At 43.1% G+C, this 25,935-nt stretch overlaps 2 protein-coding genes and 2 non-coding genes across 6 annotated transcripts in view; 1 reads left to right on the top strand and 3 right to left on the bottom strand.

Annotated features, from left to right (window-relative positions):
- The window catches only part of LOC106605922 (nuclear pore membrane glycoprotein 210), a 41,633-nt gene extending 21,252 nt beyond the window's left edge, over positions 1–20,381 (top strand). The window contains exons 24-39 of one of the 3 annotated variants that reach the window (XM_082975585.1): positions 3,391–3,453; positions 5,801–5,980; positions 6,080–6,160; positions 6,320–6,451; positions 6,636–6,782; positions 7,376–7,461; positions 9,875–10,049; positions 10,204–10,379; positions 12,127–12,347; positions 14,492–14,628; positions 14,713–14,836; positions 14,918–15,070; positions 15,181–15,464; positions 15,605–15,806; positions 16,163–16,235; positions 19,402–20,381. In XM_082975585.1, coding sequence (XP_082831711.1) covers positions 3,391–3,453; positions 5,801–5,980; positions 6,080–6,160; positions 6,320–6,451; positions 6,636–6,782; positions 7,376–7,461; positions 9,875–10,049; positions 10,204–10,379; positions 12,127–12,347; positions 14,492–14,628; positions 14,713–14,836; positions 14,918–15,070; positions 15,181–15,464; positions 15,605–15,806; positions 16,163–16,235; positions 19,402–19,648 — 2,481 coding nt within the window. In that variant the 3' untranslated portion in view covers positions 19,649–20,381. Of the gene's footprint in view, positions 1–3,390; positions 3,454–5,800; positions 5,981–6,079; positions 6,161–6,319; positions 6,452–6,635; positions 6,783–7,375; positions 7,462–9,874; positions 10,050–10,203; positions 10,380–12,126; positions 12,348–14,491; positions 14,629–14,712; positions 14,837–14,917; positions 15,071–15,180; positions 15,465–15,604; positions 15,807–16,121; positions 16,236–19,401 lie in introns of all 3 variants that reach the window. The other 2 variants (XM_045718893.2, XM_045718890.2) reach the window with 2 other exon arrangements.
- Positions 20,382–20,911: 530 nt separating this feature from the next.
- Positions 20,912–25,754, bottom strand: LOC106605923 (small ribosomal subunit protein eS27). The gene is made up of 4 exons (XM_082975586.1): positions 25,639–25,754; positions 24,947–25,055; positions 24,182–24,292; positions 20,912–21,195 (listed from the first exon to the last, which is right to left on the bottom strand). The coding sequence occupies exons 1-4, from the start codon at positions 25,747–25,749 to the stop codon at positions 21,167–21,169; spliced, it is 360 nt and encodes a 119-aa protein (XP_082831712.1). The 5' UTR covers positions 25,750–25,754; the 3' UTR covers positions 20,912–21,166.
- Positions 23,973–24,107, bottom strand: LOC123743262 (small nucleolar RNA SNORA13). Its single transcript, XR_006770070.1, has one exon. It is a non-coding gene; the product is annotated as a small nucleolar RNA SNORA13 (small nucleolar RNA).
- Positions 24,408–24,544, bottom strand: LOC123743261 (small nucleolar RNA SNORA13). Its single transcript, XR_006770069.1, has one exon. It is a non-coding gene; the product is annotated as a small nucleolar RNA SNORA13 (small nucleolar RNA).
- Positions 25,755–25,935: the final 181 nt, after the last annotated feature.

The following is a 25,935-nucleotide window of genomic DNA, read 5'->3' as shown; positions in this document are numbered from 1 at the left end:
CACACCATAAAACTACAGTATACAGTCTATACAGTTCTGATGTACTGTCACAACACACCATAAAACTATAGTATACAGTTCTGATGTACTGTCACAACACACCATAAAACTATAGTATACAGTTCTGATGTACTGTCACAACACACCATAAAACTATAGTATACAGTCTATACAGTTCTGATGTACTGTCACAACACACCATAAAACTATAGTATACAGTTCTGATGTACTGTCACAACACACCATAAAACTATAGTATACAGTCTATACAGTCCTGATGAACTGTCACAACACACCTTGAAACTATAGTTTACAGTTCTGATGTACTGTCACAACACACCATAAAACTATAGTATACAGTCTATACAGTTCTGATGTACTGTCACAACACACCATAAAACTATAGTATACAGTCTATACAGTTCTGATGTACTGTCACAACACACCATAAAACTATAGTATACAGTTCTGATGTACTGTCACAACACACCATAAAACTATAGTATACAGTTCTGATGTACTGTCACAACACACCATAAAACTATAGTATACAGTCTATACAGTTCTGATGTACTGTCACAACACACCATAAAACTATAGTATACAGTTCTGATGTACTGTCACAACACACCATAAAACTATAGTATACAGTTCTGATGTACTGTCACAACACACCATAAAACTATAGTATACAGTTCTGATGTACTGTCACAACACACCATAAAACTATAGTATACAGTCCTGATGTACTGTCACAACACACCATAAAACTATAGTATACAGTCTATACAGTCCTGATGTACTGTCACAACACACCATAAAACTATAGTATACAGTTCTGATGTACTGTCACAACACACCATAAAACTATAGTATACAGTCTATACAGTCCTGATGTACTGTCACAACACACCATAAAACTATAGTATACAGTTCTGATGTACTGTCACAACACACCATAAAACTATAGTATACAGTTCTGATGTACTGTCACAACACACCATAAAACTATAGTATACAGTCTATACAGTCCTGATGTACTGTCACAACACACCATAAAACTATAGTATACAGTTCTGATGTACCGTCACAACACACCATAAAACTATAGTATACAGTCCTGATGTACTGTCACAACACACCATAAAACTATAGTATACAGTTCTGATGTACCGTCACAACACACCATAAAACTATAGTATACAGTTCTGATGTACTGTCACAACACACCATAAAACTATAGTATACAGTCTATACAGTTCTGATGTACTGTCACAACACACCATAAAACTATAGTATACAGTTCTGATGTACTGTCACAACACACCATAAAACTATAGTATACAGTTCTGATGTACTGTCACAACACACCATAAAACTATAGTATACAGTCTATACAGTTCTGATGTACTGTCACAACACACCATAAAACTATAGTATACAGTTCTGATGTACTGTCACAACACACCATAAAACTATAGTATACAGTCTATACAGTCCTGATGAACTGTCACAACACACCATAAAACTATAGTTTACAGTTCTGATGTACTGTCACAACACACCATAAAACTATAGTATACAGTCTATACAGTTCTGATGTACTGTCACAACACACCATAAAACTATAGTATACAGTCTATACAGTTCTGATGTACTGTCACAACACACCATAAAACTATAGTATACAGTTCTGATGTACTGTCACAACACACCATAAAACTATAGTATACAGTTCTGATGTACTGTCACAACACACCATAAAACTATAGTATACAGTCTATACAGTTCTGATGTACTGTCACAACACATCATAAAACTATAGTATACAGTTCTGATGTACTGTCACAACACACCATAAAACTATAGTATACAGTTCTGATGTACTGTCACAACACACCATAAAACTATAGTATACAGTCCTGATGTACTGTCACAACACACCATAAAACTATAGTATACAGTCTATACAGTCCTGATGTACTGTCACAACACACCATAAAACTATAGTATACAGTCTATACAGTTCTGATGTACTGTCACAACACACCATAAAACTATAGTATACAGTTCTGATGTACTGTCACAACACACCATAAAACTATAGTATACAGTTCTGATGTACTGTCACAACACACCATAAAACTATAGTATACAGTTCTGATGTACTGTCACAACACACCATAAAACTATAGTATACAGTTCTGATGTACTGTCACAACACACCATAAAACTATAGTATACAGTCCTGATGTACTGTCACAACACACCATAAAACTATAGTATACAGTCTATACAGTCCTGATGTACTGTCACAACACACCATAAAACTATAGTATACAGTTCTGATGTACTGTCACAACACACCATAAAACTATAGTATACAGTCTATACAGTCCTGATGTACTGTCACAACACACCATAAAACTATAGTATACAGTCCTGATGTACTGTCACAACACACCATAAAACTATAGTATACAGTCTATACAGTCCTGATGTACTGTCACAACACACCATAAAACTATAGTATACAGTCTATACAGTTCTGATGTACTGTCACAACACACCATAAAACTATAGTATACAGTTCTGATGTACTGTCACAACACACCATAAAACTATAGTATACAGTCTATACAGTCCTGATGAACTGTCACAACACACCATAAAACTATAGTTTACAGTTCTGATGTACTGTCACAACACACCATAAAACTATAGTATACAGTCTATACAGTTCTGATGTACTGTCACAACACACCATAAAACTATAGTATACAGTCTATACAGTTCTGATGTACTGTCACAACACACCACAAAACTATAGTATACAGTTCTGATGTACTGTCACAACACACCATAAAACTATAGTATACAGTTCTGATGTACTGTCACAACACACCATAAAACTATAGTATACAGTCTATACAGTTCTGATGTACTGTCACAACACACCATAAAACTATAGTATACAGTTCTGATGTACTGTCACAACACACCATAAAACTATAGTATACAGTTCTGATGTACTGTCACAACACACCATAAAACTATAGTATACAGTTCTGATGTACTGTCACAACACACCATAAAACTATAGTATACAGTCCTGATGTACTGTCACAACACACCATAAAACTATAGTATACAGTCTATACAGTCCTGATGTACTGTCACAACACACCATAAAACTATAGTATACAGTTCTGATGTACTGTCACAACACACCATAAAACTATAGTATACAGTCTATACAGTCCTGATGTACTGTCACAACACACCATAAAACTATAGTATACAGTTCTGATGTACTGTCACAACACACCATAAAACTATAGTATACAGTCTATACAGTCCTGATGAACTGTACATTGTTTTCATATGCAGGTCTACCCCCGATTCACCCTGCAGCCACGAAGTCTGGCACTGACACTGGGCAGCGTACGACAGGTAACCAAATACACATGATCAGTGTTTCTAAAATGATGGTTCAGGAGGAGCCACTGGTGGGTTTGTGTTCATGCTGACACAATGCAGAAATCACTCTGACATTTCCTAGTTGCTAAAATTCTAATAGTTTGCCTAATATCAGTTGATGTGCCAAAACAAGCAAGTATAGTGTAGAGAATCATTGTACCATCTAAACCCATGTGAAATACATTTTCCATAACTGAAATGTTTTATTTTCAGCAGTTTGAAAATTATGTACAAAACCGTAGGTAAAAGATGCAAAAACAAAAGAATAGGAATCATAGAATTAGCGCACATTGAAAGATCTACCCCATCTTAGACTTGCTTTCAATGGGAATATAACACACATTTATTTGAAAATTTGATCGGGTCAGCCAAAAAGTTACATATTGCAGCTTTAACTCTGACTCTAGGTTTCTGTTAACCCTGACTCTAGGTTTCCGTTAACTCAGACTCTAGGTTTCTGTTAACCCTGACTCTAGGTTTCTGTAAACGCAGACTCTAGGTTCATGTTAACTCTGACTCTAGGTTTCTGTTAACCCTGACTCTAGGTTTCTGTTAACTCAGACTCTAGGTTTCTGTTAACCCTGACTCTAGGTTTCCGTTAACCCTGACTCTAGGTTTCTGTTAACCCTGACTCTAGGTTTCTGTTAACCCTGACTCTAGGTTTCTGTTAACCCTGACTCTAGGTTTCTGTTAACTCTGACTCTAGGTTTCTGTTTACTCTGACTCTAGGTTTCTGTTTACTCTGACTCTAGGTTTCTGTTTACTCTGACTCTAGGTTTCTGTTAACTCTGACTCTAGGTTTCTGTTTACTCTGACTCTAGGTTCATGTTAACTCTGACTCTAGGTTCATGTTAACTCTGACTCTAGGATTCTGTTAACTCTGACTCTAGGATTCTGTTAACTCTGACTCTAGGATTTTGTTAACTCTGACTCTAGGTTTCTGTTTACTCTGACTCTAGGTTCATGTTAACTCTGACTCTAGGTTTCTGTTAACTCTGACTGTAGGTTCATGTTAACTCTGTTTCTAGGTTTCCGTTAACCCTGACTCTAGGTTTCTGTTAACCCTGACTCTAGGTTTCTGTTAACCCTGACTCTAGGTTTCTGTTAACCCTGACTCTAGGTTTCTGTTAACTCTGACTCTAGGTTTCTGTTTACTCTGACTCTAGGTTTCTGTTTACTCTGACTCTAGGTTTCTGTTAACTCTGACTCTAGGTTTCTGTTTACTCTGACTCTAGGTTCATGTTAACTCTGACTCTAGGTTCATGTTAACTCTGACTCTAGGATTCTGTTAACTCTGACTCTAGGTTTCTGTTAACTCTGACTCTAGGTTTCCGTTAACTCAGACTCTAGGTTTCCGTTAACTCTGACTCTAGGTTTCCGTTAACCCTGACTCTAGGTTTCCGTTAACCCTGACTCTAGGTTTCTGTTAACCCTGACTCTTGGTTTCTGTTAACCCTGACTCTAGGTTTCTGTTAACTCTGACTCTAGGTTTCTGTTTACTCTGACTCTAGGTTTCTGTTTACTCTGACTCTAGGTTTCTGTTTACTCTGACTCTAGGTTTCTGTTAACTCTGACTCTAGGTTTCTGTTTACTCTGACTCTAGGTTTCTGTTAACTCTGACTCTAGGTTTCTGTTAACTCTGACTCTAGGTTTCTGTTAACTCTGACTCTAGGTTTCTGTTAACTCTGACTCTAGGTTTCTGTTTACTCTGACTCTAGGTTTCTGTTTACTCTGACTCTAGGTTTCTGTTAACTCTGACTCTAGGTTCATGTTAACTCTGACTCTAGGATTTTGTTAACTCTGACTCTAGGTTTCTGTTTACTCTGACTCTAGGTTCATGTTAACTCTGACTCTAGGTTTCTGTTAACTCTGACTGTAGGTTCATGTTAACTCTGACTGTAGGTTCATGTTAACTCTGTTTCTAGGTTTCTGTTAACTCTGACTCTAGGTTCATGTTAACTCTGTTTCTAGGTTTCTGTTAACTCTGACTCTAGGTTTCTGTTAACTCTGTTTCTAGGTTTCTGTTAACTCTGACTCTAGGTTTCTGTTAACTCTGTTTCTAGATTTCTGTTAACTCTGACTCTAGGTTTCTGTTAACTCTGTTTCTAGGTTTCTGTTAACTCTGACTCTAGGTTTCTGGTCTTGAACAGTGTTTGATTCATCATTGGATCACATGACAATTCAAAAGGCTTTTAGAGATTCACAACAAAGTGAATATGATGCTGATGGAAGTCATGGTACTACTAGCTACTGTGTCAATGTCATAACTCCATCTATCTGCACGCAATCACACACTTACACACACACACTTCTCTCTCAGGTGAAGTGGGAGGGTGGCCCCCACCCCCAGTCCAGTGTGGGCTTCTCTGTGAGTGACAGCCGCATCGCCACGGTGACCGACACAGGATTGGTCCGTGGAGTGGCAGTGGGCGTGGTCAAACTCAGAGGGGCGTTGCAGACCGTCACTCAGGACACCGGAGCTCTGCTCACCTTCGCACAGGTACACACACACACACACACACACACACACACACACACACACACACACACACATACTTTACACTTGTTGATTATCTGGTTGTCTTTGTGTGTGTGTCAGGATGAGGTGGATGTGGAGGTGTTTAACCTGACAGGGGTCAGGATCCAGGCCCCTCTGGTCAAACTGTCTGTGGGCACTGAGGTAACATACAGATCATGTTTGTATTCTCTCTCAAACATTGTCATTGTATGATGAATGTATGTGGCAGGCAGTGTAGTTTGTTTCTGTGTATGTTTGTACGGTATTTGGGTGCGTATGTGCATGTGGTTTAGTAACCCCAGTGTGTGTGCGTGCGTTTAGATGCCAGTGTATGTGATGGGCAGTGACAGTAGTCAGAACCCCTTTGCTCTGGGCAGTGTAGAGTCTGGTCTCTCCTTCCACTGGAATCTGGGCAAGCTTGGAGTACTGGAGATACAAACACGACACACTCAGGTACGCTACACTTTGTCCCTGTATATGTAGGTTAATGTGTGTCAAACCGCTTGGATATGACTGTGTGTGTGTGTGTGTGTGTGTGTGTGTGTGTGTGTGTGTGTGTGTGTGTGTGTGTGTGTGTGTGTGTGTGTGTGTGTGTGTGTGTGTGTGTGTGTGTGTGTGTGTGTGTGTGTGTTGTGAGGCGGGGGTGACTGTCTCTCCTGCCCATAGTTTCTCTGTACTGGTGAGGGCGTGGGCAGTGGGCAGGACCAGTTTGAGAGTGACAGTTCAGCTGACCAATCACACGTCAGCATCCCACCAGCAGCTCTCTGACGAGATACAGATACTGGTAAACACACTGGGTCCACCTCCTGCTTTTTCACCTCCTACTTTTTTACCTCCTGCTTTTGAGACATTTGTTTATAGGTTGTTGTTGAGTAGTTTATGTCTGTGATATGATAACCTCTCCTCTCCAATCTTTACTCCTTTCTACTCCTGTCCTGTCCTCATCTCCTCTCTCCTCTCTAAGTTGTACCAGGAGATGCAGCTGGCTGTAGGAACCTCCAGATCTCTCTCCTCTCTCCTCTCTAAGTTGTACCAGGAGATGCAGCTGGCTGTAGGAACCTCCAGATCTCTCTCCTCTCTCCTCTCTAAGTTGTACCAGGAGATGCAGCTGGCTGTAGGAACCTCCAGATCTCTCTCCTCTCTAAGTTGTACCAGGAGATGCAGCTGGCTGTAGGAACCTCCAGATCTCTCTCCTCTCTAAGTTGTACCAGGAGATGCAGCTGGCTGTAGGAACCTCCAGATCTCTCTCCTCTCTAAGTTGTACCAGGAGATGCAGCTGGCTGTAGGAACCTCCAGATCTCTCTCCTCTCTAAGTTGTACCAGGAGATGCAGCTGGCTGTAGGAACCTCCAGATCTCTCTCCTCTCTCCTCTCTAAGGTGTACCAGGAGATGCAGCTGGCTGTAGGAACCTCCAGATCCATCCTCATGTCTCCCTACTCACACTACGCACTACAGAGCAACAAGTGAGAGCCAGCATGTGTGGTTGTGTGTGTCTGCATGTGCAGAAAAACAAAATATCACATTCACATAAGTATTCAGACCCTTTACTCAGTACTTTGTTGAAGCACCTCTGGCAGCGATTACAGCCTCTATTCTTCTTGGGTATGACGCTATAAGCTTGGCACATGTGCATTTGGGGAGTTTCTCCCATTCTTCTCTGCAGATCCTCTCAAGCTCTGTCAGAGCATTGCTGCACAGCTATTTACAGGTCTCTCCAGAAATGTTTGATCGGGTTCAAGTCCGGGCTCTGGCTGGGCCACTCAAGGACATTCAAAGACTTGTCCCATAGCCACTCCTACGTTGTCTTGGCTGTGTGCTTAGGGTTGTTGTCCTGTTTGAAGGTGAACCGCTCTGGAGCAGGTTTTCATCAAGGATCTCTCTGTACTTTGCTCCGTTCATCTTTCCCTAGATCCTGACTAGTCTCCCAGTCCCTGCCACTGAAAAACATCCCCACAGCATGATGCTGCCACCACCATGCTTTACCGTAGGGATGGTGCCAGGTTTCCTCCAGACGTGATGCTTGGCATTCAGGCAAAAGAGTTCAATCTTGGTTTCATCAGACCAGAGAATCTTGTTTCTCATGATCTGATAGTCCTTCAGCTGCCTTTTGGCAAACTCCAAGCATGCTGTCATGTGCCGTTTACTGAGGAATGGCTTCCATCTGGCCGCTCTACCATAAAGGCCTGATTGGTGGAGTGCTGCAGAAATGGCTGTCCTTCTGGAAGGTTTTCCCATCTCCACAGAGGAACAATGGAGCTCTGTCAGAGTGACCATCGGGTTCTTGGTCACCTCCCTGACCAAGGCCCTTCTCCCCCGATTGCTCAGTTTGGCCGGGTGGCCAGCTCTAGGAAGAGTCTTGGTGATTCCAAACTTCTTCCATTTAAGAATGATGGAGGCCACTGTGCTCTTGGGGACCTTCAATACTGCAGAATTTTTGGGGTACCCTTCCCCAGATCTGTGCCTCGATCCAATCCTGTCTTGGAGCTCTACGGACAATTACTTCGACCTCATGGCTTGGTTTTTGCTCTGACATGCACTGTCAACTTTAGGACCTTATATAGACAGGTGTGTGCCTTTCCAAATCATGTCCAATCAATTGAATTTACCACAGGTGGACTCCAATCAAGTTGTTGAAACATCTCAAGGATGATCAATGGAAACATGATGCACCTGAGCTCAATTTAGAGTCTCATAGCAAAGGGTCTGAATACTTATGTAAATATGTATAAAAAAAAAAAAATGTTTTTCTTTTTTTGCCAAAATCTCTACAAACCTGTTTTTGCTTTGTCATTATGGAATATTGTGTGTAGGTTGATGAGGGAAAAAATGATTTCATCAATTTTAAAACAAGGCTGTAACGTAACAAAATGAGGAAAAAGTCAATGGGTCTGAATACTTTCCGAATGCACTGTATGTCTGTACTCATGTGTGTGTTTGTGTGTTTATGTCTGTACTCATGCATGTGTGTGTTTATGTCTGTACTCATGCATGTGTGTGTGTATGTCTGTACTCATGCATGTGTGTGTTTATGTCTGTACTCATGCATGTGTGTGTTTATGTCTGTACTCATGCATGTGTGTGTTTATGTCTGTACTCATGCGTGTGTGTGTGTGTATGAGTTTATGTCTGTACTCGTGTGTGTGTGTGTGTGTGTGTGTGTGTGTGTGTGTGTGTGTGTGTGTGTGTGTGTGTGTGTGTGTGTGTGTGTGTGTGTGTGTGTGTGTGTGTGTGTTTATGTCTGTACTCATGCGTGTGTGTGTGTGTGTGTGTGTTTATGTCTGTACTCATGCGTGTGTGATTGTGTGTGTGTGTTTGTCTGTACTCATGCGTGTGTAATGTGTGTGTGTGTTTATGTCTGTACTCATGCGTGTGTGTGTGTGTGTTTATGTCTGTACTCATGCATGTGTGTGTTTATGTCTGTACTCATGCGTGTGTGTGTGTGTGTGTTTATGTCTGTACTCATGCATGTGTGTGTGTGTTTATGTCTGTACTCATGCCTGTGTGATTGTGTGTTTATGTCTGTACTCATGCATGCATGTTTGTGTGTGTGTGTGTTTATGTCTGTACTCATGCCTGTGTGATTGTGTGTTTATGTCTGTACTCATGCATGCATGTTTTTGTGTGTGTGTGTGTGTTTATGTCTGTACTCATGCCTGTGTGATTGTGTGTTTATGTCTGTACTCATGCATGCATGTTTTTGTGTGGGTGTGTGTGTTTATGTCTGTACTCATGCCTGGGTGATTGTGTGTTTATGTCTGTACTCATGCATGCGTGTGTGTGTGTGTGTGTGTGTGTGTGTGTGTGTGTGTGTGTGTGTGTGTGTGTGTGTGTGTGTGTTTATGTCTGTAGTCATGCCTGTGTGATTGTGTGTTTCAGAGACACTATCTGTCCTGTACGGTACGGCCTGTGTCAGTGTGTGAAAGGGGAGGGTCTTGTAACGGTGGACAGCCAGGGAGTTCTGAGGGCGGGGCCTGACACGGGATCTGCCCTGCTGGAGGTCATCGCTATGGAGACCTGTGGGGTCAACCAGACCCTGCTCATCAGCGTCCGGGTAAGTTGGTCACTTGTGTCCTTCGATGGGATCCATTCTAAAGTAGACCTGGTGAGAAACTCAGCATCCACAGTTGACCCTAACTGGGACTGGGTCATCACTATCTGACCATGCTGGGGAGTACAAAAGTGTATTTGTGTGTTGTGTCTGCCAGGTGTCTCCAGTGTGGTTTGTCAGGCTATTCAGTGTGTCCAGCCTGTACAGTGTTGGAGGGGGAGGCCTGCCTGCCTTTCCCCTGGGCTGGACCATCAGAGTCAGGGCTCTCTGCTACGACAACCTGGGACAACAGTTCAACGCCCATAACACCCTCACACACATTACCACCAACAGGTAACACACACACTCTGACATTACCACCAACAGGTAACACACACACTCTCACATTACCACCAACAGGTAACACACACACTCTCACATTACCACCAACAGGTAACACACACACTCTCACATTACCACCAACATGTAACACACACACTCTGACATTACCACCAACATGTAACACACACACTCTCACATTACCACCAACAGGTAACACACACACTCTGACATTACCACCAACATGTAACACACACACTCTCACATTACCACCAACAGGTAACACACACACTCTGACATTACCACCAACTGGTAACACACACACTCTGACATTACCACCAACAGGTAACACACACACTCTGACATTACCACCAACATGTAACACACACACTCTCACATTACCACCAACAGGTAACACACACACTCTGACATTACCACCAACATGTAACACACACACTCTCACATTACCACCAACAGGTAACACACACACTCTGACATTACCACCAACTGGTAACACACACACTCTGACATTACCACCAACTGGTAACACACACACTCTGACATTACCACCAACAGGTAACACACACTCTGACATTACCACCAACATGTAACACACACACTCTCACATAACCACCAACAGGTAACACACACACTCTCACATTACCACCAACAGGTAACACACACACACTCTGACATTACCACCAACATGTAACACACACACTCTCACATAACCACCAACAGGTAACACACACACTCTCACATTACCACCAACTGGTAACACACACAGTATATAGTCAAATCTCTCTCTCTCTTTCTCTCTGTCTGTTTTATTTTCCTTAAAGCTGGGAGCCTTCATGGTCAAACTGCCACGTCCGTTTGGGATATTACATCAACAAAGAAGTTACTGCCAACAACCAACACTGTTTCTCCTCTCAGACATCACTGCCCACGTGACAGAACAGCACAATATATACAGATCATTTTTTACCATGTGGACGGAGTCTGCTCTCCTCTGTTTCTCCTCTCAGACATCACTGCCCACGTGACAGAACAGCACAATATATACAGATCATTTTTTACCATGTGGACGGAGTCTGCTCTCCTCTGTTTCTCCTCTCAGACATCACTGCCCACGTGACAGAACAGCACAATATATACAGATCATTTTTTACCATGTGGACGGAGTCTGCTCTCCTCTGTTTCTCCTCTCAGACATCACTGCCCACGTGACAGAACAGCACAATATATACAGATCATTTTTTACCATGTGGACGGAGTCTGCTCTCCTCTGTTTCTCCTCTCAGACATCACTGCCCACGTGACAGAACAGCACAATATATACAGATCATTTTTTACCATGTGGACGGAGTCTGCTCTCCTCTGTTTCTCCTCTTTCTCCTCTGTTTCTCCTCCGTTTCTCCTCTTTCTCCTCTGTTTCTCCTCCGTTTCTCCTCTTTCTCCTCTGTTTCTCCTCCGTTTCTCCTCTTTCTCCTCTGTTTCTCCTCTGTTTCTCCTCTTTCTCCTCTGTTTCTCCTCTGTTTCTCCTCTTTCTCCTCCGTTTCTCCTCCGTTTCTCCTCTGTTTCTCCTCTGTTTCTCCTCCGTTTCTCCTCCGTTTCTCCTCTGTTTCTCCTCCGTTTCTCCTCTGTTTCTCCTCTGTTTCAACAGCAAGACAAAAACCATAACAAAGGTGCTCGGGGCGAACAGTGGCGTTGTTTCCCCTAATGTGGATTCCATCTTTAAACACTCTTCTCTCTCTCTCAGGGATGACTTGGTGCAGGTGACTCCAGACTCAGACAGTCATTCCTTCGTGGTCCAGACAGTGTCTGGGGGTTTGACAGTCCTAGGGGTGCAGGCAGACCCCACCAACCCCTCCCTGAGTGACTACACCCCCCTCCCTGTCCTCCCCGCCATCTCTGCCCCCCCCCACACACTCAGGCCTGGAGACACACTCTGCTTCAACACCCCCGTGACAGGACCACACGGTGAGACACACACACACACACACACACACACACACACACACACACACACACACACACACACACACACACACACACACTGTGGCCGGTACTATAGATTGGGAAGGGAAAGGGGATACCTAGTCAGTTGTACAACTGAATGCATTCACCAGAAATGTGTCTTCCGTATTTAATCCCTCTGAATCAGAGAGGTGCGGGGGGGGGGGGGGGGGGCTGCCATAATCAACGTCATCGGGGGCCAGGGAGCAGTTGTTGTTGGAGGTTATTGGCTCTTAACCGCTAGGCTACCTGCCACCTAGACACACCCTCACTCTCTCAAAGAATCATAACTGAGAAGAAGGAGATAAGTGATGTTTTTAATCATCATTTTAAACAGTAGTTTAATTGACCCTGGTCAGTCAATCGACTGCTCTTCACTCTGCCAGCCTCCAGCTGACTCCACGGTTAACACGTCAACTTCTAGTGAATCTTTCTTTTCATTTCAGCAATTTACTATCTGTGATGTGCTAGATGTCTTGCTTAAGATGTATGTAAAAAGAAACATCAAAAACTGGGGCTGATATGCTTGATCCATTGTTGCTGCAGCTCTCTGCCCCCTGATTGCTGAATCATATTTTAACCTGACGATTATATCTGGTACTATTCCCAAGGTTTGGAAGGCGGCCCATGTACTCCCCCTTCACAAAAGGGGTGACCTAAATAATTATTGCCCTATTTCTAAACTTTCTTGCCTAGCTAAAATATTAGAATCCTTGATTCATTCTCAGCTAAGATCGTTCTTATCTTTGAAATGTATTCTACAAGTACATCAGTTGGGTTTTAGACCAGGTCATAGCATCTCTGCTCCATCCCTAGTTATAAATGTGGTTAATTGTCTGGATAAAAGGCAACATTGTGCTGCCTTCTTCATTGACCTGTCAAATGCCTTCGATACTGTTGATCACTCACTGCTAATTCAGAAGCTTGCCTCAATTGGCCTGGACCAGGCTGCATGTAACTGGTGTGAAAATTACTTGACAGATGTGTGTCTACCGATGGTGTTAAATCAGGTTTCCTGGATATTACGAAAGGTGTCCCGCAGGGGTTAATTTTGGGTCCTGTACTTTTGACTGTTTACATTAACAATATCGACTTGTCTGTAAAAATGTTTAACCTGCACTTGTATGCCGATAATACTGTTGTGTATGCTAACTACAGTCTGCCTTCATTGTATTACAGAAAAACTTTATTGACCTGAAATTAGTATTGAATGCAGGTGAAACTAAGTACATGTTGTTCTCTAGAGCGCATAAAAATAATTGATGATTTAAGCATATGTACTTTGTATGGTGTCCATATTGATCGTGTCCCTGCTTACAAATATCTGGGCATCTGGATAGATGAAAAGCTGTCTTTTTAAAAAGCATATTGACGAGTTAGTTAAGATGCTGTGAATAAAAATGGGCTTCTATAGAAATAGGTCCTGCCTCTCGATAAATAGTAGAAAGCAGATTAGTAAGTCAACGTTCCTATCAGTCCTAGACTATGGCGACATCATCTATATGAAAGCAGCTGCTACTTCATTAACGCAGCTAAATGCAATTTATCATAGCGCACTGTGCTTTATTACGGGTGACAGTTTTAGCACTCATCACTGCATTTTCTACCAGTATGTTGGTTGGCCCTCTTTGATGTCACTCACGTAGGTTGATACATTGCTATGTTTTCATTTATAAAGCCCTTTTACAAGAAGTCCCACTGTACCAAACATCTTTACTGAACTTATGACATAGGAGTTACCACACCTGGTCTCAGGGATGGTTAACTCTGGAAATTAGTAATTTTGTCTCTAATGAGTTAGGTAAATCAGCTTTTAGTTTTTTTGCACCTTATTTGTGGAACAATCTTCGAAATGTTCTTAAATGTGATGTTTTGGGGCCTCTAGGCCAGTTCAGAATGCTGATTGAGGACCTTTTTACTGATGAATGTCTTTGTTTTTCATGACTGTGTTTTTCTTTCTGCTTCCATTTTGTATTTTTGAAGTGTGTATTTTCTGTAATTCATCTGTAAAAGAGACCTTGGTCTCAGTATGACTCCCTGATAAAATAAAGGTTAAAAATAAAAGAAAACACACACATACTTCATTTCTCTCTGTCTCTCTGTCTCAGGCCAGCCAGGTCAGTGGAACGTGTCGTCTAGTCGTGTTCTGCAGATCGACTCAAAGACGGGAGCTGCCCTGGCAAAGCATTCTGGGACGGTAGTGGTCTACTACAGACTGGAAGGTGGACAGCAGGCTCTCAGAGAGGTACAGTACAGCAGAGGGTTACCATGGAAATGAGGGGGTTGCCATTGAAATGAAGGGGCCACCATGGTAGTGTTTTGCCAACAGGTGAAGGTGGACTCTCCAGCCATCCCAGAACTCTCTCCTCCTGATGATCGTTTCCTCACCAACTGGCCTGGTGCAGCTGACTACACGGTTCCTGTGGAGATATACACCTCCCCCGTCAACACAGGTGAGTAGTAAATTGATACCTCTCTGCTCTCTCTCTCCATACCTTGCTCCTCTTCTCCCACCTCCCCATCTCTTCCCCCAGCCCAGTGTTCCCTGTCCCAGAGGGAGGCCATAGAGAAGAAGCTGCAGCCAGAGGCAGAGTTAGGGTGTTCCCTGCACTTCAGCGCCCCCTACCTCCAGCTCAACACACTGCAGGCTGTGATGGTCACCACGCCTCACTATGACCTCGACACAGGTACGACAGGGATACAGAACCTCTCTTCCCAATCCCATTGATAAAAATACCATGTCTCTAAAATAATACAGTAAATAATTATTTTAACAATTTTTGACTCTCTCCCTCAGGTGAATACAGCTGCAGAGTCTCTGTCCGTCCCCAGTCAGATTCCGTCCTCCACCTCCTCTCCTCCATCTCTGTCTCCGTCTCTCTCTCAGCCTCTCTGCGGGGCCAGTCCCCCGTCCCTGTCCTCCCTCTCTCTGCTCTGTCGCTACCTCTCTCCGGACATTTGGTACAGTTGCCGTACCTGCCTGCGTTCCACTGCCCGGTGTCTTTCCTGGTGCTCTCTGCTCTGCAGCCCATGGCAGAGTTCTCTGTGCTGGGCACCAAGGAGGTGCTCTCTGCCCTACAGGTGGGTCACATTAGGACTAACATTAAGCATTAGAACATTTACAGCCCCACAATACACAATGCATACAGCTTTAAGACCTTGGCATAGACAGTACAGAGTGAATGCAATCCATATCTCTTCTCTCTCTGTGGTGCGTTCAGTTCCACTCTGACAGTACTGACGTGCTGCTATCTGAACCCAGTCAATCAGACGGACATCTGGTGTTGTCTGTCTACATTTCCACTTCCTGGGTCAAAAGTCAGGCCCTGCCCCCTCCTGCCAACATCACCCTCTCCAGCCACCTGACCCCACAGACTCATGTCCTTACAGTTTACATCACGGTGGACAGCGAGGTGAAGATAGGTGAGGAGCAGACTCACACAGAGCCAAAACACAGCTAAACATAACAATGAAAACATTCCTATACAACAGTGTTTCCCAAACTCGGTCCTGGGGCCCCTCTGGGTGCACGTTTTGGTTTTTGTCCTAACACTACACAGCTGATTCAAATATCCAACTCATCATCAAGCTTTGATTATTTGGATCAGCTGTGTAGTGCTAGGACAAAAACCAAAACATTCACCCAGGGGGGGCAGGACAGAGTTAGGGAAACCCTGATATAGCCCACTGACTCACCCCTGTATCCACACATCTGACCCTGTCTGAGTGTGTGTTCAGGTTCCACAGATCTGATTCGTTTACAATCTTCCTGGACTCAGCTCCTGGACTTCCATCTCATCCTGGTCTTTGCTGTCTTTGCAGTTATGGCCACTACTGCCACCTTATACATAGGTAACTATCTAACCACTCTTCACCACTACCTTATTCATAGGTAACTAACCATACCACCACTACCTTATTCATAGGTAACTAACCATACCACCACTACCTTGTTCATAGGTTACTAACCACACCACCACTACCTTATACATAGGTAACTATCTAACCACTCTTCACCACTACCTTATTCATAGGTAACTAACCATACCACCACTACCTTATTCACAGGTAACTAACCATACCACCACTACCTTGTTCATAGGTAACTAACCACACCACCACTACCTTATACATAGGTAACTAACTATACCACCACTACCTTATTTATAGGTAACTAACCACACCACCACTACCGTATTCATAGGTAACTAACTATACCACCACTACCTTATTCATAGGTAACTAACCACACCACCACCTTGTTCATAGGTAACTAACCACACCACCACTACCTTATTCATAGGTAACTAACCGCACCACCACTACCTTATTCATAGGTAACTAACCACACCACCACTATCTTGTTCATAGGTAACTAACCACACCACCTTGTTCATAATTAACTAACCACACCACCACTACCTTGTTCATAGGTAACTAACCACACCACCACTACCTTATTCATAGGTAACTAACCATACCATCACAACCTTGTTCATAGGTAACTAACCACACCACCACTACCTTGTTCATAGGTAACTAACCACACCACCACTACCTTCTTCATAGGTAACTAACCACACCACCACTACCTTGTTCATAGGTAACTAACCACACCACCACTACCTTCTTCATAGGTAACTAACCACACCACCACTACCTTGTTTATAGGTAACTAACCACACCACCACTACCTTCTTCATAGGTAACTAACCACACCACCACTACCTTGTTCATAGGTAACTAACCACACCACCACTACCTTCTTCATAGGTAACTAACCACACCACCACTACCTTTTTTATAGGTAACTAACCACACCACCACTACCTTGTTCAAATTAACTAACCACACCACCACAACCTTGTTGATAAGTAACTAACCACACCACCACCTTGTTCATAGGTAACTAACCACACCACCTCCTTATTCATAGGTAACTAACCACACCACCACCTTGTTCATAGTTAACTAACCACACCACCACTACCTTGTTCATAGGTAACTAACCACACCACCACCTTGTTCATAGGTAACTAACCACACCACCACCACCTTGTTCATAGGTAACTAACCACACCACCACTACCTTGTTCATAGGTAACTAACCACACCACCACCACCTTGTTCATAGGTAACTAACCACACCACCACCTTGTTCATAGGTAACTAACCACACCACCACAACCTTGTTCATAGGTAACTAACCACACCACCACCACCTTGTTCATAGGTAACTAACCACACCACCACTACCTTGTTCATAGGTAACTAACCACACCATCATCTTATTCATAGGTAACTAACCACACCACCACTACCTTGTTCATAGGTAACTAACCACACCACCACTACCTTGTTCATAGGTAACTAACCACACCACCACTACCTTGTTCATAGGTAACTAACCATACCACCACTACCTTGTTCATAGGTAACTAACCACACCACCACTACCTTGTTCATAGGTAACTAACCATACCACCACTACCTTGTTCATAGGTAACTAACCACACCACCACTACCTTATTCATAGGTAACTAACCACACCATCATCTTATTCATAGGTAACTAACCACACCACCACTACCTTGTTCATAGGTAACTAACCACACCACCACTACCTTGTTCACAGGTAACTAACCACACCACCACTACCTTGTTCATAGGTTAATAACCACACCACCACTACCTTGTTTATAGGTAACTAACCACACCACCACTACCATGTTCATAGGTAACTAACCACACCACCACTACCTTATACATATGTAACTAACCACACCACCACTACCTTGTTCATAGGTAACTAACCACACCACCACTACCTTGTTTATAGGTAACTAACCACACCACCACTACCTTATTCATAGTTAACTAACCACACCACCACCTTATTCATAGGTAACTAACCACACCACCTCCTTGTTCATAGGTAACTAACCACACCACCACTACCTTGTTTATAGGTAACTAACCACACCACCACTACCTTATTCATAGGTAACTAACCACACCACCTCCTTGTTTATAGGTAACTAACCACACCACCACTACCTTATTCATAGGTAACTAACCACACCACCACCTTATTCATAGGTAACTAACCACACCACCTCCTTGTTCATAGGTAACTAACCACACCACCACTACCTTGTTTATAGGTAACTAACCACACCACCACTACCTTGTTCATAGGTAACTAACCACACCACCACTACCTTGTTCATAGGTAACTATCCACACCACCTTGTTCAAAGGTTACTAACCACACCACCACTGCCTTATTCATAGGTAACTAACCACACCACCACCTTATTCATAGGTAACTAACCATACCACCACTACCTTGTTCATAGGTAACTAACCACACCACCACTACCTTATACATATGTAACTAACCACACCACCACTACCTTGTTCATAGGTAACTAACCACACCACCACTACCTTATACATAGGTAACTAACCACACCACCACTGCCTTATTCATAGGTAACTATCCACACCACCTTGTTCAAAGGTTACTAACCACACCACCACTGCCTTATTCATAGGTAACTAACCACACCACCACCTTATTCATAGGTAACTAACCACACCACCTCCTTGTTCATAGGTAACTAACCACACCACCACTACCTTATTCATAGGTAACTAACCACACCACCACTACCTTATTCATAGTTAACTAACCACACCACCACTACCTTGTTCATAGGTAACTAACCACACCACCACTACCATGTTCATAGGTAACTAACCACACCACCACCTTGTTCATAGGTAACTAACCACACCACCACTACCTTGTTTATAGGTAACTAACCACACCACCACTACCTTGTTTATAGGTAACTAACCACACCACCACTACCTTGTTCATAGGTAACTAACCACACCACCATCTTATTCATAGGTAACTAACCACACCACCTTGTTCATAGGTAACTAACCTCTCAGTTGGTGGTGACTTACTCCCTACTCTGGTGACAGTTAACACTTCTGTATTTGTCAGTGTACAACTCCTGCATGCAGACGGTTCCTGTCCCGGTGGTCGGCCTGTACCCAAACACACGTCAGTACCAGTTATCTTCTCCAAATTATTTCTAGGCTTTATATCAGAGGTAATTGTTCTCCAGTGGAATGCAGCAGTCTTAGGGTTGTGTCTAAGCTGGTGTGTGTGTTCTCCAGTGGAATGCAGCAGTCTTAGGGTTGTGTCTAAGCTGGTGTGTGTGTTCTCCAGTGGAATGCAGCAGTCTTAGGGTTGTGTCTAAGCTGGTGTGTGTTCTCCAGTAGAATGCAGCAGTCTTAGGGTTGTGTCTAAGCTGGTGTGTGTTCTCCAGTAGAATGCAGCAGTCTTAGGGTTGTGTCTAAGCTGGTGTGTGTTCTCCAGTAGAATGCAGCAGTCTTAGGGTTGTGTCTAAGCTGGTGTGTGTTCTCCAGTGGAATGCAGCAGTCTTAGGGTTGTGTCTAAGCTGGTGTGTGTTCTCCAGTAGAATGCAGCAGTCTTAGGGTTGTGTCTAAGCTGGTGTGTGTTCTCCAGTGGAATGCAGCAGTCTTAGGGTTGTGTCTAAGCTGGTGTGTGTTCTCCAGTGGGATGCAGCAGTCTTAGGGTTGTGTCTAAGCTGGTGTGTGTTCTCCAGTAGAATGCAGCAGTCTTAGGGTTGTGTCTAAGCTGGTGTGTGTTCTCCAGTAGAATGCAGCAGTCTTAGGGTTGTGTCTAAGCTGGTGTGTGTTCTCCAGTAGAATGCAGCAGTCTTAGGGTTGTGTCTAAGCTGGTGTGTGTTCTCCAGTGGAATGCAGCAGTCTTAGGGTTGTGTCTAAGCTGGTGTGTGTTCTCCAGTAGAATGCAGCAGTCTTAGGGTTGTGTCTAAGCTGGTGTGTGTTCTCCAGTGGAATGCAGCAGTCTTAGGGTTGTGTCTAAGCTGGTGTGTGTTCTCCAGTGGAATGCAGCAGTCTTAGGGTTGTGTCTAAGCTGGTGTGTGTTCTCCAGTGGAATGCCAGCAGGACGGTGCGTTTGCTCTCCCTGGATCAGACCCTCGTCCCCAGACACAGAAAGGATCATCCGCAGACGCAGCTGGCTCTGGAGCACACGGTGACACTAACAGCCCTGTGAATGATCCATGTTAAAACCTTCAACTAAACAATTTCCTGCCAAACGTTGTCAGTGTGTTGCGTTGGTCCATTTAAGGCACAGGTGTCAAACTCATTCCAGAGGGACGAGTGTCTGCGGGTTCTCTCCTCCCTTGTACTTGGTTGAATTAAGGTCACGGATTAGTAAGTTACTGTCCTCACCTGGTTGCCTAGGTCTTAATTGAAAGGGAAAACCCAGCAGATCCTAGGTCCTCCGTGGAATGAGTGACACCCTGATTTAAGAACAGTGGGTCTACTTGAACAGGGTCTCGAGGTAGTTGTTCAGGCATAGATCTAGGACCAGCTTACCTTCCCCATATGACACCATGTTGTTTTCTAATAATAGAGTCAAACATATGACACCTGGATCAAAGACTGACAAGTAAACTGGATTCTTTAACGAAAAAACTAAACTTTATTAAGAAGTGAGAGAAAGGCCGGTGGAGGAGTGGTGTTACAGTGATGTCATCATGCCAGGGGACGTTTTCTCTACGTACACAAAACAGAGCTCAACACCATCTTTCCTCTTCTTCAGTTTCATCTCTACTTTTCCTCTCGCGTTGTCACTTCCTGAGCAGGGTCACTGGGGTCAATCCCGTCTCTCCTCCCTTGGGTCTCTCGGTCCAACAATCTCCATTGCTGAGAGTCTAGTGCTGTTTTCTCCTGAATGAGCATCCTGGGTGAAGGAGAAAGATAGTTATGGTCCCAGACAGATTTCACTTTTATATGGTAGGGAGAGTGAGGAGATCAAACTACTGTTTATTGTTAAGGCCAGACTGACAGCCTAGCGGGGGAAGGAGATATGAGGACAACGGGAAGGGAGAGAAATCCAGACAATGGGCATGCAGGGATCATGTGAGGCGTCAAGTGTGGGCATTACATGCTGACCACACCACTCATGTTGCAAAATACATTTACACATTTCATTTAAACTTCACTCACATCTGCGTAACCAGGCGCTAAAATAAACTTGGTTCTATTTTTGATGCGCTGCAAGTCCCACCTCTCCCATCTCCTCATTGGTTTTTAGGAGCATATACCCACGTTGGTTATAGAAATATGAACTAAAGTTCCACACACCAGTCCAGTCGGTGGTGGTAATGCACTTTAAAGTTGGTTGCCAACCGACATAAAGTCCACAGAAGAAGACTACTGAAGGAGAGATTACTAGAAACTAACTAGGTTTCCCCTTTTATCCATGGCTTGTCGGAGTAGAGAACACACGATTGTGTGCAACTCAAAATGGGTCAATATTCTACAAAGATCCAGAAAAAAAGGACCTTGTACATTTCAGGTAAAATAACCCAATGTTTATCTCCCAGGACAAATTAGCTCGCAACAGCAAGCTAGCGAGCTAAATGTTTTGTGTTTCAACCTGAACAAAAATATAAATGCAACATGCAACTATTTCAAAGATTTTACCGAATTACAGTTCATATGAGGAAATCAGTCAATTGAAATAAATTCATTAAGCCCTAATCTATGGATTTCACATGACTAGGAATACAGATATGCATCCAACTGAAGAAAAAGGGGTCTCAGGATCTCGTCATGGTATTTCTGTGCATTCAAATTGCCATTGATAAAATGCAATTGTGTTCATAGCTTATTCCTGCCCATAACGTAACCCTGGGTCTCTCTGTTCACAACGTTGACATCAGCAAACTGCTCGCCCACACGACGCCATACATGTGCTCTGCTGTTGTGAGGCCAATTGGATGTACTGCCAAATTCTCTTAAAACGACGTTGGAGGCAGGTTGTGGTAGAGAAATAAACATTAAATTATATGGCAACAGCTCTGGTAGGATATTCCTGCAGTCAGAATGCCAACTGCACACTCCCTCAACTCCAGACATCTGTGGCATTGTGTTGTCTGACAAAACTGCACATTTGAGTGGCCTTTTGTCCCCAGCACTGTGTAATGACCATGCTGTTGCATTAGCTTCTTGATATACCACACCTGTCAGGTGGATTATCTTGGCAAAGGAGATATGCTCACTAACAGGGATCTTTTATTTCAGCTCATGGGACCAACACATACTGCGTTTATATCTTAGTATATAGTTGGTTCAGAGCTCGTTTTGATATTTTACACTGCGTGTCTTGGATTGCGTCTGGTGTGGACATACAAAACCAACATGGTCCAGTCAGCATGTTATATGGACAGACATTCATTGCATGCCAATATTGTCAATCATTAATTCTAGGACAATATTGACCAACTGACTGGTGACCCAGGAAACAGTATATAGCACCGCTATCACTAAGCAAATAATACAGGGAATAGGTTCTACCTGGCAACAGCACATATAGTGAGAAATATGTTTAACATCAAATCGCAGTATACATTGTTTCAGCACTTTTAATAAAGATTCACCCATTTTGAATGTTGTGTTTTTGTGCATCTCTGGGTGATGTTATATCCATTCCCTTGGTCATGTCATGTGTATCTGAGCCATTGCCGTTCAAGCAGCCAAATTCAGGCCGGTATGATGTAGCACTGATTGTCTCTCACTACCCTGGAAGTTAATAGGAATGACTTTTAGATCGCAAAACCGTCTGTCATGCATGTCAGATTTTAATACTGGCCGATGTCATAACGCGAGAGGTTGTCTTCTCTTGAATGAGCCATTATCATATTTTTGCAGTTTTCTTACGGTAAAATTTGTAATTTAACAGAGGGTCTAACACATTCCTCCTGTGTCTGCTTCGTCAGTCCAAGGTGCATTGCATGGTGCTGCTGTGAATGTCAGACCACTGAGGCACATCAATCTGCAGGTTGAAAATGGTGAGACTGTAGACTCCTATATTGATAGTGCAGTTTTTTTTAGGTGATTTTACAGCCAACGGGCTACTTCATATGCTGATATTGACTTTGGCGTTGTGTTTAGGTATGTTTGCGAGCCAGCTACCTGCCTACCTAACCCATAGAGCATTGCAATGTGGGTTTTGTAGTCGACTTGAGCTGCAACAGATTTCCACAATGGATTTGACATGTTGCTACCAACCTTATAATAACAAAATGAAACATTTGTTCACAAAACATAGTCCACAGTGTTATGTAGCACTGTAAATGATAGGAATGAATGGTGTGGAATTTTCCTTGAAGTATTGTTATGATATTGTGAGGTCCATGGCCATTCCTATCCCTACAAACACTGCCAACCTGAGCTGTGGTGAATACAAACCAAGCCAGCTGAGCAGGTAAAGGGTCACACTTCAATTGGGGCTATTGAAAAGCAATACATTCAATTATTTGGGTCATGGTCAGTAAAGTATGAAAAAAATACATTTTCAACTAGAAAACAAAAAGGAGTTTTATTTGACAAGTTCAGGTAATCAACTTTTCCCCCCAAAAAAAACATTTGCCATCTCGTGGCATGATCCTAAAGAGTGGCAGGTCAGACTATTACAACTAGAAACAGAACAGACAGTATTATTTCTGTATACTACTGTGTTCCTGCAGTTACTTATTGAAAGGAATCAGTGGAGACTCCTTCCAAACAAAGACAATCACAAGGTTACTGTATGCCTTGGTAGACACCTCATTCACTCTGGAGACAATGAATGGGCAACACATAAAGGCATCAATCATGTCCAACAGTATTTTTCCATCCTGGATACTCTGTGTGGAAGGCTGGGAGTGTGTGTAGTATAGTACCTTCTGTGAGGCGTGCTTTACCCCCTGTAGGTTGACACAGGACTGTGGAGCATCCGACACACAGCACGACCGTCTGGGCGTGACTGAACACTGTCGTGATCTTATAGCATCCTGTAGAGAGAACAGTTCAGACAAATTAACATTCACCTCAATGTCCTAAACTGAACGAGACGTACTCGTGTTTTCAGTCCCAACAAATCACACACAAATTATGTTCTAATTACTGTTGTGTTCTTGCAGTTGCAGTTATTGAAAGGAATCAGTGGAGACTCCTTCCAAACAAAGACAATCACAAGGTTACTGTATGCCTTGGTAGACACCTCATTCACTCTGGAGACAATGAATGGGCAACACATAAAGGCAAGTCGCTACTCATCCCTCTAGAAACAAGTCAGTCTCAGTAATCAACTACCAGACTAGATTTACATTTAAATCATTTAGCTGACAACTTACAGAGCGCATACATTTTTGTACTGTTCCCCTGTGGGAATCAAACCCACAACCCTGGCATTGAAAGCACAATGCTCTACCAACCGAGCCACGGGATCACATCGAGTTTCCATTGGCCATGCAAACGCTCCCTTTGGTGGACTGACCAGTTTTACTGAAGACAGGCAAACCAATGACCTGTCAGTTGAATATGGTCCCACATCCTTTGATTCTAAAGTCAGTCAAGAACAAATTCTTATTTACAATGACGGCTGCGTTTGGTGTGAGCTGAGCCGGGGAGTCACTTCTAGCTAAGCTACTGGGAGACATACTAACCTGGACATTTGACATCCATAAAATACGAGTTAGGGCTCTGTACAAGACGCTTCTTCTTGTGACTTCTCTTTTCCTCCTCAGAGGTTGGGTGTAACAGGTCCTTTGCGAGCTGGAAAAAAAAAACAGGGTGGCCATCTTAGAAAATGCAGATTGAAAAGTCCATTTGATAATCTTGCTAGCTAACAAGTTAAAACAATGTCCATACAGGAGACGTGTACATTAGTTAGTTTAATCAAAATCATTTGACAAATGTTCGTTGGGTAAACTCCTGGTTAGTACTGGCTAGCCTATGTACTGTCTAGCCTATGCTATTTAACGTTACATTGTTTAGCTAAAGCCTGCGTACGTCTACATTCAAACATAAGTAAAGGAATGCGCATATCTAGTCAAACTGCAACGTGTACAAGCGCTGTCAAATGTTTAGAAACAATCACTAAACATCAAACTAGTTAGCTAGTTAGTTACATGTCAGTCCATGCTTTCTATTGCATGCACGCCGCCATATTGCGTCAATTCAGCAGACCTTGGCACGCAGTTTAAGATTGTTCTAGCTATCCATTGCTTGAATAATCCTGAATATATTAAATCGGAATATTCGCTAAATTCTAATACACCGATGGATGTGGTCATGTCCCGCTCAAACAAAATTCCCAAACTGAAGCAAGGGTTATATTGCTTGTGTGCGCACTTACTGGCATGTTGGCGAGTTTGTAGCCGTTGCCGAAAAGAAGGATCAACCGGAAGTTGACAGTTAATAAATGAACGGGGCCCGATGGCAGGGGCCGGAAGTGTTTAGTCGCCATTACGTGTCAAGGAGGCGAGGCAAAGGAGGCCATGTTTGTGAGGTCAACTCTTTCTTCCAAATCACACTGGCCGACACACAGAGAGGTTTTGTTCTGCGCCATCTATAGCTAGCCTTACTGGCACATTTGATTTTGTTAGATATCTCTCGCAGTGTTAGGGAGAGACCACTTAATTTTTAATAGAGA

The sequence above is a fragment of the Salmo salar genome, chromosome 05 (assembly GCF_965601325.2).
Source record: "Salmo salar chromosome 05, fSalSal1, whole genome shotgun sequence".
In the NCBI taxonomy this organism is placed as follows: domain Eukaryota; kingdom Metazoa; phylum Chordata; class Actinopteri; order Salmoniformes; family Salmonidae; genus Salmo; species Salmo salar.
This window is presented reverse-complemented; position numbering and strand designations above follow the sequence as displayed.